The 14,270-nt window shown below is 53.4% G+C and overlaps 1 protein-coding gene across 1 annotated transcript in view; it reads left to right on the top strand.

Annotated features, from left to right (window-relative positions):
* Positions 1-14,270, top strand: part of COBL (cordon-bleu WH2 repeat protein) — a 180,434-nt gene that overhangs the window by 164,949 nt on the left and 1,215 nt on the right. The window contains exons 12-15 of the mRNA XM_088018680.1: positions 7,802-7,896; positions 9,115-10,958; positions 11,732-11,851; positions 12,527-12,775. Of these exons, the coding sequence (XP_087874806.1) occupies positions 7,802-7,896; positions 9,115-10,958; positions 11,732-11,851; positions 12,527-12,775 (2,308 nt within the window). The remainder of the gene's footprint in view (positions 1-7,801; positions 7,897-9,114; positions 10,959-11,731; positions 11,852-12,526; positions 12,776-14,270) is intronic.

The following is a 14,270-nucleotide window of genomic DNA, read 5'->3' as shown; positions in this document are numbered from 1 at the left end:
AGACTTAACCCGGAGGGATCGCACACCCAGCATGGCCGGCTTTTAAGAGAAGCCAGAAATCCAAATTTTTATGTGAGGTCTCCCAAGTTTTAAATGTTGGCAATCAAGTCAGACATTCAGAGCCAAACCAAACACATCTGCATGCTGGGCGGGACCCGCTCCCAGATGTACACTCCACTGACTATTAAGGGGCACCCTGGCCCTTCCTCCTCTGCCTGCTTCTTTTCCAGCTTTGGAATATCGTAGTTGCTCAGGTTTCTCCGGTGAGAGAGCTCTTGAAAAATATCTTCACAGATATGTGTGGGGACTCCTTCTAGCTTCCTCTTCGTGAAATATGAAAGTCTCTTACAAATTCTGCAGGAAAGCAGCCTGTTTCAATAGCCCCCCTCTGTTCTGCCTCCAAATGTTCCTTGGGATAAGGCTCTGTTAAGCAGTTTTTGAAATGCTGTTCTGCGCATTCCATCATCCCACACTGTCATGCCGAAAGCCCTTACAAGTACTCACTTGTGTTGCATGGGTATGGAGAGAATACATCTCGCTGGATGAACGTGGTGTGTCCCGGTGCACTCTGTGGTCCTGTCTGCAGCCGTGGGCACGCCGAGAGCATGCATGAGCAGCAAAAGGCAGGGAAGGCCAGAGGGGGCAGGATAAGGTGGGGCCAGACCCAGGGGTAGGGGAGCCACAGGGACTGGGCCAGAGGTCCAGTCTGCAGAACTCGGGCGAGCCAGGCCAATTTCAGCCCGTGGTCAAGTTCAGTGGGATGAGAACCCAGGTTGGGGGGTTGGCAGCCCCGGATCAAGCTGAAATTGTGTGAGAGCAGAACCCACCTCTGTTCACAGAGCTGTGGCCTTGAGCTCAGCCTCTTGGACAGAAGACCCATTTCAGAACACTGCACAGGAGCATCCTGCGTTCAACAGGGTTTGAGAGAAACAGTAAGGTAGAGCAGGTTTCCTGACATTCTGCACCCCCGGGGTGGGGGGAGGGGGGCAGGCAGGGCAAACACAGGCCTGGCACCAGCACTCACTCAGCACTTTGTATGTGCCCCTGAAGCACGTACCTCACCTCTTCTCCAAGGAGATGGCACCCCTGTTCTCAGTGCCGACTGCTGGTCCCCAGATCCACCCTCCTGGCTCTGCCCTGTGGGATTCTGATACCTAGTTTCTGTGGTAAGAAAGGATGTTCTTCTTGTGTGGCCAGCGGCAATGATCGGGGCATGACCGTGGCCGTGAGACCAGTCCATCCTCTGAAGGCCAGGCCCTGGAGGCTAGGGCAAAGCAGAAGGCACCCTCCCTCTGGCTGGGGGTGCATTCTGAGAGGTGGCAAAGCCGTCCCTCACACTCTCAGCCAACCCCCACATCATCAGCTTGTAGCATCTGCACTCTGGGGCCAGTCCCCAGGAAGAAAGGGAGCGTTTGTGGTTTTCTGCTTTGCCGGAGGACCCTATCCTTTTGCCAGCCTTCTGTTACTCAGGTATTCACGGAGTACTGGTGGGAACAGTGCAAGACCCTCTGTGACCTGAGTGAGAAGACCCAAGTTTGTAAGCCCTGCGGAGTTAGGTCCCTGTTTGCTTGGCTATTTCTCCTTTCTCTGCACCCTGTAGACATCAAAGCCATCTGAACAACTTTGGCTAGGGTTGCCTCAGGGCCCACACTGACAAATTGGAGGCCAAGTGCGATTTCCTCCAGGGCTCCTGGCGGGTTGGCCTCAGCTGAAGGCATCCTTCTGAAACTATTCAGCCCAGTGGCAAAGTTCAACGGCTCTGTCCCCTGCCGTTGATTTAGAGGCTCCGCTCGGGCTGCTATGGCCACCACCTCTTCAGTGACCCCATTGGCTGGGCTCCCCCGAATGCCCTGCGAGCCAGGGTTTTGAATTAAAGAATAAATAACCAGTTTTCTAAAAAGAGCAAATGTGAGTGCTTGGTAATAATTGGAATACCGTTTGTGCTCTGTGATCTGCAAATGATATGTTTTCCATCAAGTCGTTCGGTTGGATCCAATTATCATCTTCTGTTGCAAAATAAGTCTGTGAGCTCAACGCAAACTTGGGACAACACATTCCCAGCATTTTCCTCTAAACTTAGCGCAGCCAGTGAACAAGCTCAGGGAAGAATTCAGCCCAAGAGCACAGGAACAGCACAGATGCACAGGTGATGGGCGCCCCTTATTTTGGGGACACCTGAGAGTGGCCCCGTGTGCAGCTCCACCCAGGGCAGGAGTCATTCCACTGGGACCTACATTTGTTTAAGCATCTCCTCCCAGATGCATCTCCCGTTGGTGTATGGCCTGGGCCAACATTCCTCAAACTTAAAGAACAAGTCCACGAGAGGAGTAAAAAGTCCTGAATCAAGACTGCCTGGGGTCATGTCTGCTCATTGGTGGCGACTACGCTCTTGGGCCAGCGACCTGACTGCGTATCGAATTCCTTAGTACGCGGAGAGATGGAGGACCTCTCCCCCTTAGAATAGTGCCTGACATGTTGGCAGCCTTCAAAAACTGACAGCTGGTGTTGTTAGTTGTTGATTTGTATGCTTTGTATCTTTCTCTGATCACCCGCCTCTTTAAACTTCATAGCGCCTTCAGAAAGAAACTAAATGTGTCTATGTACATTTGTGTGTGATAAGGGGAGAAAACAGAGAGGACTTTGCCTCCTACCCACCCGAGGGGGCGTCACAGTGGAACGTGTGTTATTTCTAAGCCTATGAATCCCGAAGACAGTCTTGCTGTAATCAGACAGTGTATCTGTCAGAGTATCAACATCGTGGGACTCTAAATTCCGGGGTGCCTTTGGGAAACATCCAGGCAGAATAGATGAGAGGTTGGATAAGTGGGTTTCGGGCTGTGTTCGTTAATGGTAGGGCCCCACTGAAAGCAGGGTTAGAGCCACAAAGGAAAGAAGGTGCAGCTTCAGGAGAAGGGAGCCCCCCGGTCTTGCCTGCCATGGCCCCTCAACCCCATCCTCTGCCGTCCCCAAGTCCGTCTCAGCCCCGGTTGACAGCAGGTGGTAGGCATGAGGACATTAGCAGTGAGACCTGTGGGACCCTGTAGGGCATGAGTTTCTGGTCACGTCGAGGAACTGAGGGTGTGTGGTGCAGCAGAGGGGCTGGAAGAGACGGGGTCATGCCTTTCCACTGGCTGGTGCCGGACTGGGGCGGGGGGGTCCCAGGACTCTGCAACCTCAGCAACTCTGTGACCAGCAGCGCTTAGAAGCATCTCCCACCTTCTAGAACCCTAGAACTTTGTGACCCGAGAGCACTTAGAAACACTTAATACATCCTAGAACCCAGATACTTTGTAACTATGTTTGCAAAGGAGCGTTTAAAAACCACTCCAAAAATACATACATGCATACATACAGACCCAGCACGCCAGATCTTGCAGAACTGTGTTGCTCCATACAGGAGCTCTGGCCATGTTTGGCGGCTGAGCCCTTGCCAGGCGGCTGACCCAAATGCAGATGTGCTGTGAGTGTAGAAGACACAGACTTTGGGGTGAAGAAAAGAGCTCTTCATATTAATTACATGATGATACATAATGATGATAATAATGTGGCTTAAGTATTGGGTTAAATCAAGTATACTAATTAAGGTGTAATAAAAGTGAAGTCAAATAAAGTACTTAATTAAAATTAATCTCACCTATTTTTCTTTTTTTTTTTGACCACGAGATTTTAAATTACACGTGTGGCTCCTATTCTATTTTCAGGGGACACGATGATTCTAGAACTCTGAGGCTCTGTAAAAACAGGAGCGCTTGTAAATGGGCTGGGAAGTTGAGCACATATGACTGTCATCAACTGTAGATTTTCCCAAGCTGCTTTTCTTCGTTGATCGAGTAACTGTTTTGAAAATGCATGAGTCGGTTTGGTTGTCATCAGCAAATTGAATCACTACCTGAAAGGGACATTTTATTTTCCCCTCACACTTTTTTTTTTTTTTTTATTCTGCTGTTGGATAAATTACTTAAAGAAAACTCTTTTAGCTACATCAAAAAGAGAAATGACCGGGGCGCGTGGGTGGCTCAGTCGGTTAAGCGTCTGCCTTCGGCTCAGGTCATGGTCTCAGGGTCCTGGGATTGAGCCCCGTGTCAGGCTCCCTACTCAGCGGGGAGTCTGCTTCTCCCTCTCCCTCTGGCCCTCCCCCTGCTCCTGCTTTCTCTCTCTATCTCAAATAAATAAATAAAATCTTAGAAAAGAGAGAGAGAGAGAAATGACCTCACAGGCCTGAATGGATCAGAATCAGCCCATGCTCTTTTACTCTTTGTCATATAAAATGACAACAAAAAACCAAAACCTGTTTATCCGAGGGCTGATTTGACACGACTGCTCCCAAGTGTCCTTTCACTAGAAGCTGGTGAGGCCATGCCATGGGCCAGATGGGGGGCTCGGTCACCCTGATGCCCTCGCCCCCTGCCCTGCATCCCTCACGCCAGACACAGCAGTGGCTGCAAGCTGTGTTCTCTGCGGCCACACTCGGTGTGAGAAAATGCTGCTGGTCATGTTTATTCAGCGTGTACAACCCGGTATCAGAATGTCCGCGCTGTGTTTGTTTGCTCTTCGTTTTTCTTGGTCTTAGGCCAAAACAGACTGTCAACATGAAACCTATCTGAAGACTGGGGTGTACGTTGGGGGTGCGGAAGGTGCCCGGGAGAGGAACATCTGTGCGCGTTTACTTTCAGCTACAAAGAAGCGGACGCTTCTTGCCAGCTATCGACTCCAGGGACACATCGTGGGCTCTCCTGCTAAGCCCACAGAATGCTGGCCTCCAAGCTCAGGGACGAAGTGCTTCGGACTGGTTTTTGCAGGGACAGAGGAATAGTCACAATCCATGGCTAACCCTTTGGGGGCAAGTAGATAGCGGTGGATGAGGAAGGAAAAGCAGATATCGCTAAATCTCTCCCCCGCGAAATTTTACGTTGCCCAGCAAAATAGATACGTTGATGTTAGCTTTGACTTTTGCCAAAAAAATCCATTGGCGAGGAGCCCAGGGCCCAGAGCACAGGGACCCCTCTGCATTGTATCATGAGAGGAGTCAGCTGCAGGGGCCCAAGTGGGTCAGCAGCCTTGGGAACAACAGCCCAACCAAGGACCCTGGACAGACCCTCCCTCCCAGGCTGGAGGCTCCCATCATGTGTCCACTCTGTCCCCTTGGGCAGGCGGGGCCCCAACAAACCAGGCCCACACCGGAGAATCTGGTCAGAGGGCCATGTGAGGTGCGAGGCGGGTAGAGGTGGAATGGGACTGAGTGACAGCATCCGGGTGCGCGGGGTCGCTGAAGCAGGCAGAGGAAAGGGGGCGCAAGAGAGCAGAAGCAGGAGGGAGTGCACTCAGTGTAGGGTCCCCAGACTTCAGCAAGAAGGCTTAGACTATGGAAAGATAGGGAACAACTGAGGAGCCCCAAGCCCTTGGGGTTTGGCTACTGATGGCTTTTTAGGGGGCAGCTCAGGCTGGGGCCTGGCCCTGAGGAAGATGGTGAAGTCCTTGTCTCCGCCACCCTCTGTGGTCGTCAGGCTGACAGCTACTCACTGGGGTCGGTAAGCACTGATAACAAAATAAAATTGTAAACATAATGGACGGTGCAAATCATGCATTGTATCACAAAAATGTAAACTACTTTGCAAAAAAAGAGTCCTCATTCATGGTCTGAAGGGCCCAAGGGATTATTTTAAAATTTGGCCATTTAAAATATTGCCTATCAGGGGGGCCTGGGCGGCTCAGTCCATTAAGTGTCCAACTCTTGATCTCAGCTCAGGTCATGATCTCAGTGTCGTGGAATCGAGCCCCACGTCGGGCTCCGCACTCAGTGTGGAGTCGGCTTGGGATTCTCTCTCTCCCTGCTGTCTCTCTCCCTAATACATAAAATCTTTTAAAATATATAAAAAATTGCCTATCCTTCAAGCTATTTTGTACCAAAACGAGCATACGTCAAGACAAAGAGGATAAAATACTCGCTGTAGTTCATTCATTTCAACAAATCCCAGTGGTTGGTGGTGGTTGTCTAAATTTCTACCGCCCTCGACCATGGGTGTGTGCTGTTTCTAGATCATCATGTTCCTCCTGTGCATATGTCTTGATTTCTTCACATAACATGCTGCTGTAAGTATTGATCTTCGTCTCCACATAGACTCCAGGTTCAAAATCGACTGGTTTTAGCACCCTTTGAAATCAGCATGCAGTGTTGCTGGATATTTTTTAATTCCTCTCATAAATTCGACAAACATTGTTGTGTTTCTGTTTTGCTTGCTATAGGATCATTTTCTTAAGACAAATTACCAAAGGAGACTCGTGAACCAAAGTTCTTACAAAGTTAAAGCGATGTTTTTGTTTCTCGATGTGCATTTCCATTCCTTTCCGGTAGCAACAAGTGTGAGGGTCTCAGCTTCACCGCATTTCATCAGCTTGCAATGACTTGTTTCTAGTTTAACATTTATAAAACAAGAGCATTAGTGGGATTTTTACTTTAAACTGCTTTTTAACTCTCATTAATATCACTGTTCTCATAGAGCGATGTGGTTTAGCATGCTTTGAAGTAAGAGCAAGTACTTTGAAGCAGAAGTGCATGCAGAATTTTGTTTAGCTGGGCTTTAAGCATCCCAAATGAAGAGTAAGCAGTATAAAAGTACCATTTTCAGTTTCGAAAACTGAAAATGCATCCTTTTTCTCTGCCACATATTTTGTTAACTATGTAAATTAAATGTGCTTAAACCATCACGGTCCATGAAAGAGAAAACCACAACTTTAAGAAAATGCATCCAATTACAGTCCAAGCAACAGCAGTAGGAAAGGGAGCCTTTGCTCTGTTTGGTCCTCATTAATTGGCCACAGGCACACACAACCAGCCCCTTTTGTCTGGCTTGTCAGAGGACATTAGCTGAGACTAATCTGGAAGCCGCTTCCTGGCTCCCAAAAGGACACAGCCACCAAGTAAGAAAGACTCATTTATCAGAACACAAACTCTGCTACGTAAGTGAGGATTGTGGAAAGCATATTTCATGCATCATTATCTGGGCTTGAGTAGCAAGGATGGAAATTGGTCCTCAATTTTAACAATCAGCGGAAAAGACCTTCAGCTTTCACTGAAGCTAGACAATTGCCCTCGACATGTCTCTGTTCTCTATGCAGTGAGAACAGAGACAAGAGCCCTTGCAAAGGCTGCATTGAAATTGTTTTGGCATTAGACGTCCTGTGGATGCTATTGTCCGCGTGACGCAAATAAGGCGAGTTCCGGCTCCCCTCAGCAGGCGAGTTGACATCTTCCTAGATGTCCAGGTGGCGGGGGCCACAGTGTGCCTCTGGACACACGACGTGGCTGCCCCCCTCCCCCCAGGGTTTGGAGCCCACATGACCTTGGGCGGATCCATTAGTCTCTCCGCACCTGGTTTCCTATCTGTAAACAACGAGAATACTACCTGCCTTAAAATTGCTTGTAAGGGTTATAACAAGATAATTTGTGCAGAAGCCCTGTGCCTGGAGCCTGGGGTGTGCAGGCTGTACCTGGAACAGAACGACAGGGGCAGCCCTCCCTGGGAGGTGCTTGGTCCAATCTTGGGGGGACAGTTATCACTGTCCCTGCTATTGTAATTGTTGCTACCGGTCACACATGCGTGCGCATGCACACACACACATACACGCATGCACACACGCCTGGACTGTGTCCCAGCAGCCCTGAGGCCAGCAGGACCCCGTGAGTACAGAACTGCATGAACTTGGCTGTGTGTTGTGCCTTCCTCGGGTACTTCCAGAAAAGAGTAGAGAAACAAAGAATAAGAGAAATGAATGCCCTTCCTTTCTCTCTGGTCTTCGCTAGACCTGAAGCCACTATAACCTCCAGTGGTGATGAAGACCTGTTTCTCACCGGGCAGTTCCAGAAAACCCTTGAGGAACTGGACGAGGAGCTGGAAGGTGAGCGCAACCCTCCATCTGGCTATAGTGTTACGTTGTGTGGCGGTAGTCTCTGGTGGTTGTTTTTTTCTGGCCATGCTTGGCGTGGCTCCATGAAGGAAAGTTCGGTGGGAGAAACCCAGTTCTGTCTGAAGAAAGCCTGGGTGTGAGGGGCGGGCCAGTGAGCACAGCTCTGGAGATTTCTTTCCATCGGGGCTGCAAACAGTACTGTGGAGACATGCGAATAGCTGCTCAGATGCTCTGGATGGAACTGATTTTGCACGTTAGGAGGGATTCTACACACATTAAGGAACCGAAGTTCTCCAGTCCCCAAACGAGCTTGGGAAACACTGGGTGACAGAGGCAAACAGGTTCCCTAAGACTTCCACCCCTTTGCTTGCTGACGTTTGGCATATCTCAAAGGGAAATTCAGTACACACCGCCTCAGCCATGAACCCGTTTATGGTGGAGCGCTTGCTATTGTACAGATAGGTTTTGGGGAGATGATACTCTGAGGCCAAAGCAGATGCAGATGATCTCAGTAGACAACCAAGGAATCTTTCAAACAAAGGCACACGCTGACAGTAATCTAGAAAGTAGGTGTTGGCCGTGCCTTCAAACAAAAACCAGAACGAGACAGACTGCAGAGCTGATCCATAGTCTACTCACTTGTCAGCCTTCTGTCCTCAGAAGGTGTGCTGGACAGAGTTGAAAAGGCTAAATCGGTCGTCCTGTGTCCCTCTAGCTGTGACCACGTGAGCGGCTGCATCCCTTAGGGCTAATTCTGAGGTGCCCAGTTAGTCATCTGCCTCTCAAGACGTTAAGGCGTGAGCACATCACCCCGTGCGGTTTGTGGTGCTTCTGAAGAACACACGTAAGCCGAAGGTCAAAACCCAAAACTCACCTCCGTGTTCTGCACTGAGACAGCGTTTCCAGGGGGCTCAGATTTACAGATGCAGTTTGTTAAGCCAAGGATGTTGGCAAAGTGTGGTACCTGAATGCCTTACCTTGAGACATCACGGCTGTGCAAAGAGCTCCTCCATCGAGGCATCAGAGTTAAGACTCGGGCCCCAGGCATGTGCAGGTGACGAATTGGAATGGCACTTTAAATGTATGTAAATAACTTACCCAAAAATAACCTCAGGAAAATCAAAGCCAGGGTGTGATTACACTAAGTAATTGGCTTGGGAATCATGCCAGCGATGCCAATCTGTGACCTGTGTTTGTCCTTCTTTGCAGAACTGGAAGAGAGCCCTGAAGCCTGCAGCAGCCTGCCGACCGGCTCCATGAATGGCGCGTCCCCTCACTGCATGCCAGAGGCCACCGTCCCCGAGTGTGATGAAGACACAATCCCAGTCACCTTCATCGGGGAGGTTTCAGATGACCCTGTGGATTCGGGGTTGTCTTCTAATCGAAACAACAATGCTGGTTCTTTTGACCTGGGGGGCATCGTGGGCAAGGGAGCCCCCCCAACGCCACGTCAGGAGGAGAACAACCAGCAGCACGGAAGGAGGACAGAAGTGCCCAACGCACCCGCTCCTCCCCACGACATCGGGGAAGAACGCAAACCCGCCTCGTCCGACCCCTGTGAGGCTGTGAATCTGAATAAGATGGAGCCCAAGGTGACTTCTGCAGCGTTTCACACGCACGGCCCAGATGCAAGGCTGAGCGGCGAGGAGCCTGGCTCTGCTCTCGGTGGGAAGATGCAGGCCAGCAAGATGGCGAGGTTACAGCCAGTGAGGGACAAGGAAGGTGAGGGTAGTAGTGGCTCAGCACCGCCATCCTGGTATCAACGGGGCCAAAACCCAGGGGGAAGTTTTGGACTTAAATATGGCCTCACGACGTATAAAATTGTCCCTCCGAAATCAGAGATGAGGTGTTACGACAGAGGAGTCTCGCTCTCAACGGGTGCCATTAAGATTGACGAGCTAGGGAATCTGGTGAGTCCCCACGCCAACGGGGGCAAGACCATAGCCCTGTCGCCGTCTGCCCTCGACTTGGAAACCCAACCCATTGGAAAAGTCAAAGAATTCTGGAGGTCCAATTCTCTAGAGAAACACTCTGGCCAGCCCACAGAGGGCTCCGCCAGGACCCCCGCTCCCGCCACGCCAGCGAAGCCACAGCCTCAAGAAAACAGACTCCGAGCAGAGCCCACCTTCCCAGACCCCAAAGTGACGTCACCCCCACAGCAGTCTGCCCACCAAGAAGAGGGGAGACATCTGGAGGAAGGCAGAAGCCGGCCACCCACGGCTGCCCCTTGTCACATCAAAGTGCCAGCAGGGAACGCCACGGAAGTCCCATTTCTCAAGCCTCAGAGAAGAACATCCAGTCAGTACGTGGCCTCTGCCATTGCCAAGCGGATAGGGCCGCAGAAAGCCCACACCGGCATGGGGAGGAAGCAAGGCCATGCCGAGGAGACCCGGGAAGGCGGAGCGCCAGAGCTGGCTGGACAGCCTCCCGCTAGGAGAGATGGTACAGCCCCCAGCCCGTACTCAGACACACGCTCCCGTACCGATGAGGAAGGCTCGGCAGTAGGAGCCCAGCCCAGAGCGCAGGTCAGCAGCCCTCCTGGGAAGCTGTCTGCTCAAGACTGTCCTGTTGGTGTCCACAGAAGTCCCCATGTCCCGCCGGTCACGGCTTCCCAGAGGGATCACGTGACACAGAGCTGGAGCCTCAGTGGAAAGCAAAGCACCAGCAACCCCAGGACCAGCTCAGCATCTGCCCCCACATGCACGCTGGATGGTACAAATCGCCCACCCGCCCGCTCGGGAGATGATCAGACTCCTGGCAGGACCCTGGTGAATGGCTCCAGGTGGGGCCCCATCCACACCGAGCCTCCTCAGTCTCCGAGAGGGTCCAGCACGAATAACCATGCCGGACAGGAGCCCCTACAACAGGAGGAAAAGCCCAGTTTGTCCTGCGCAGATGTACACGAGACCGACGGTATGCTGCCCCCCAGCATCTTTGGGCCAAAGAAGAAATTCCGACCCGTGGTCCAGAGGCCAGCACCAAAAGACACGTCGCTGCACAGCGCTCTCATGGAAGCCATCCACTCGGCGGGGGGGAAGGACAGGCTTCGCAAGGTGAATGGCCAGGCACCTGCCTTTAGGGCATAGGCACATCTTCCACACCCACAGAGATCCTCAGGGGGCCCGGGGGAGGGGTGGGGCTAGCGGACCAATGAGCTGGATGCTCGGGTTTAATTTCCACCAGGAGTTTTCTTCTTCTCACTGCCTTAGAGTATTTAGGACCACGAAAGAGACAAAAACGGGTTTGGGGTTGTCCCCACTGCCTTTAAGCCCCTGACTCCCCTGGGGAAAGATGTCGACAGTAAAGTGTCCACATCTTGGGCCCACGGGAGCGGAGAGGTAGGGTGGATCATCCCTGACCGGTTCGTGAACGAAGGAGTGAGTCAGGGATGACTCAGGCGAGGACCATTCCTGCCTGACGTTCCTGCATCTCCGGCCGCTCATACTGTTCTTGTTGAGTAGCAATAGGGACAGTTTAGGACACTCCCTCCCTAGCCAGGCACTCAGCACCAACGCTCCGCACTGGGAGCCATCTGCTTCGTTTTATAGATGAGGAACTGAGGCAGAGCACTGTCAGAAGAGCAGAAAGCCAGCCCCCGTAACTGGGAGCCCGCACACCTGCCCTTTGCTTGTTAGATGCTCTCAGGTCAATATGCAATCCTAACTCACCACGGTTCCGTGCAAAAACATTCTTCCTTCTTCCTTCTAACACGGGGCTGTATAATCCATCCTAGAGCCCTCAACTGACAGGTAGTGCTTTTGCTCTGAGGCTGTCCTACTTAGCATTTCTCCTTCCGGGTGACGTGTGTCGACACTGAATATTCTAGATTGCAGCAGACACCTCCGAGGGAGGGCCCAGGAAGCCGTCCTACACGGAGACAGTGGGCGAGCGCTCCGCACTGCTGTCCGCCATCCGAGGGCACAGCGGTGCCTGCAGCCTGCGGAAGGTAAGAGAAAGGCCTTCCGTGGCGGGATGGCTGCGCACAGCCACTCCCCAGAGCGCCCCACGTGGGTGCCGCAGAAGCCGGGGCAGCCCTCCCGTGTCCTAAGCTTCTGCTAAGCCACCCCCAGGGTGGGCAGCCCAGGACCGCTGAGGCTGGCGCAGAGGGGCAGCCCTTGCGTGGGAGGGGCCAGGCACCCGGGAGCTGTCCACCTCCCTTCCCACCTGCCCACCTGGCACGGAGCGTTTCCCGAGTTCTCGGGCACCCAGCGTGGCTACAGGGCTGTCTCTCCTTGGGGGCAAATTTGCTGGTCCTCGCGCTGATCTGGCACGGCCTCGGGAGCCCGGGAGGGCCGGAGCTGAGGGGCAGGACCGCGTCCTCCAGCTTCCGGTCGCAGAATCCGAGGAACCGCGTGATGAGTATTTTACTCCCCGACAACTGGTCAGAGTGGTGTGGACGGCCTCCGGGTCTGTCCTCATCTGCCAAGGCGAGGCAGGAGGTCAGGGAGTTCTCGGGAAGGCCCGGCAGCCACCCCGCGCCCCGCCATCCGTCGCCGGCTGGGGAACTCAGGCAGCGAGCTCGCACACCTCCCGGGCTTGCTGCAGGCTAAGTGAGGCCGTGGGCGGGTGGCCCCTCCAGAAGGCCCTCAGGGACCTTGTCATTGAACCATGTCATCTCCAGGTGTCATCCTTCGCCTCTGAGGAGCTGCGGAGCTTCCGGGACGCCGAGCAGTCATCAGAGCCGCCAGGACTCCGTGACCTTGGCCTTCAGCCCCTGCCCGCCCCGCCCCCACCCCCTCCAGCCACCCAGGCTCCCTCCACATCCAGGACGGCGGCCAGGTCCAGCTCAGGCAACCCCGCCGAAGCCAGGCAGGCCCTGATGGACGCCATCCGCTCCGGCACAGGGGCCGCAAGACTGAGAAAGGTGACAGTGAGTGACCATGTGAGCGTTTGTGTGGGGCCAGCAGGGGGTCAGCAAGGAGCCACAAGGCAGTGAGATGGCAGCGGGGAGGGGTGGCTGACAGCCCGCGTCCCTTAGCCCAGCGACCGGAGGAGATGGCCCTCAGCAGGTGGGGTGTCGGCCCACAGACTAGCTCCTGGGGACGTAGGGGGTTCCCCACCACACGTGTAACCCCTAACTGCATCTCCGTCACCCACTCTGATTGTGGTCCACGGGGGATCTATGCAGTGTCCTGTAGAGAGCCCGTGTCACCCTCGTGGCCCTCAGCCTGGATTGAGGCTCTCAGCATAATTTCTATGTTTGTTTGTTTGTTTTGGCTAGCATTATGTCTGAAATGATTGGGTTTGAAGCCCCTTGGGCAGAGCGCACGCTTCCTGGTTCTGCAGTTCCTACTTGCGTGTGGTGTTATGCTGGTCTGCACGTTTGTCACCCTCACGTTCCCCAAAGCATTGGGGTTTGTGCCACAACCACTGTGGGATTCCCAGACTCAAGGACTCTCGGGCCGGGTGGGTTCTGGGATCCGTTTCCCCGTCCATGGAATGTTTCTCTGCCCCTGCCCATTTCTGGTGCGTTTGGGGAGTTCTGCTGATGATAGGGAGGCTGGTGACAGGTATTATTTCCTAGGAGACGGTCTCCAGATGCTGAGCTCCTGTTTTCGCATTGACCTCAAGAGGTCAGTACTCAGATGATCCTCAGTGCATATGGGAAGTGAATGAGGCTCAGAGAACCCGAGTGGTCTGGCCTTGGTCCCACGGGACCGGGTGCAGACAGGGCTCGGTTAGGGCACAGAAAGTGCTTGGAAGCAGGTATCCGCTATGAGAGAGCAGGTGGCCCTCGACACAGGGCAGACCTGCTGGTGCTGCTGAGAAGGCAGATGGCTCTCTGGCTGCCCCCCATCCCCTGGGGGCCCGTGGAAGCAGAGGAGAGGGGCGCTCCCTGCAGGCAGCAAGCCCAGGACACGACGGGCAGTCCTCACTCAAGCCCAGAGATGCTCAGCGGTGCTACCCAGTGCACTCACCGCCTGACCCCCCACCGCCTGGCAGCCCCCCTGCTCGCAGGCCACCCCCAGGGCTTGTCCCTGTGTGACAGGGAGGCATTCCCGGCTGTGTGCGTGTGTGCGGCCCCCAGGAGGCACCCCAGACGTCGGCTGTCAGGCCTGATGGCCCTGCTGATCCTAGGGTACGAGTCTGAGGTTCTCAGAGTGAAATCCATCTGACATCTCCGCCCTGATTCGGATTTGGGGGCGGGGTGGGAGGTGAGCTGCAGAGCTGCAATTTTCAAGTGTTTGCCAAATGACTTCACCTTCAGATCGGAACTAATTAGCTATGTCAGCCACACCTGTACTCTATTTCGGGTAATGCTGAACATACTTGTTTTATGACCACAGACCGTGCCTGTTTCTTACATGTGCCAGCGCACTGACGGATTTCTGGATCTTTCCAGAAGAGCTGTTACCCTGTCCAAG

Source organism: Eumetopias jubatus, unplaced genomic scaffold, assembly GCF_037043125.1.
Source record: "Eumetopias jubatus isolate StellerSeaLion01/CBP00866 unplaced genomic scaffold, mEumJub1_p1.0 scaffold_14, whole genome shotgun sequence".
Taxonomy (NCBI): domain Eukaryota; kingdom Metazoa; phylum Chordata; class Mammalia; order Carnivora; family Otariidae; genus Eumetopias; species Eumetopias jubatus.
Note: the sequence above shows the minus strand (reverse complement) of the source record. Positions and strands in the feature narration are given on the sequence as shown.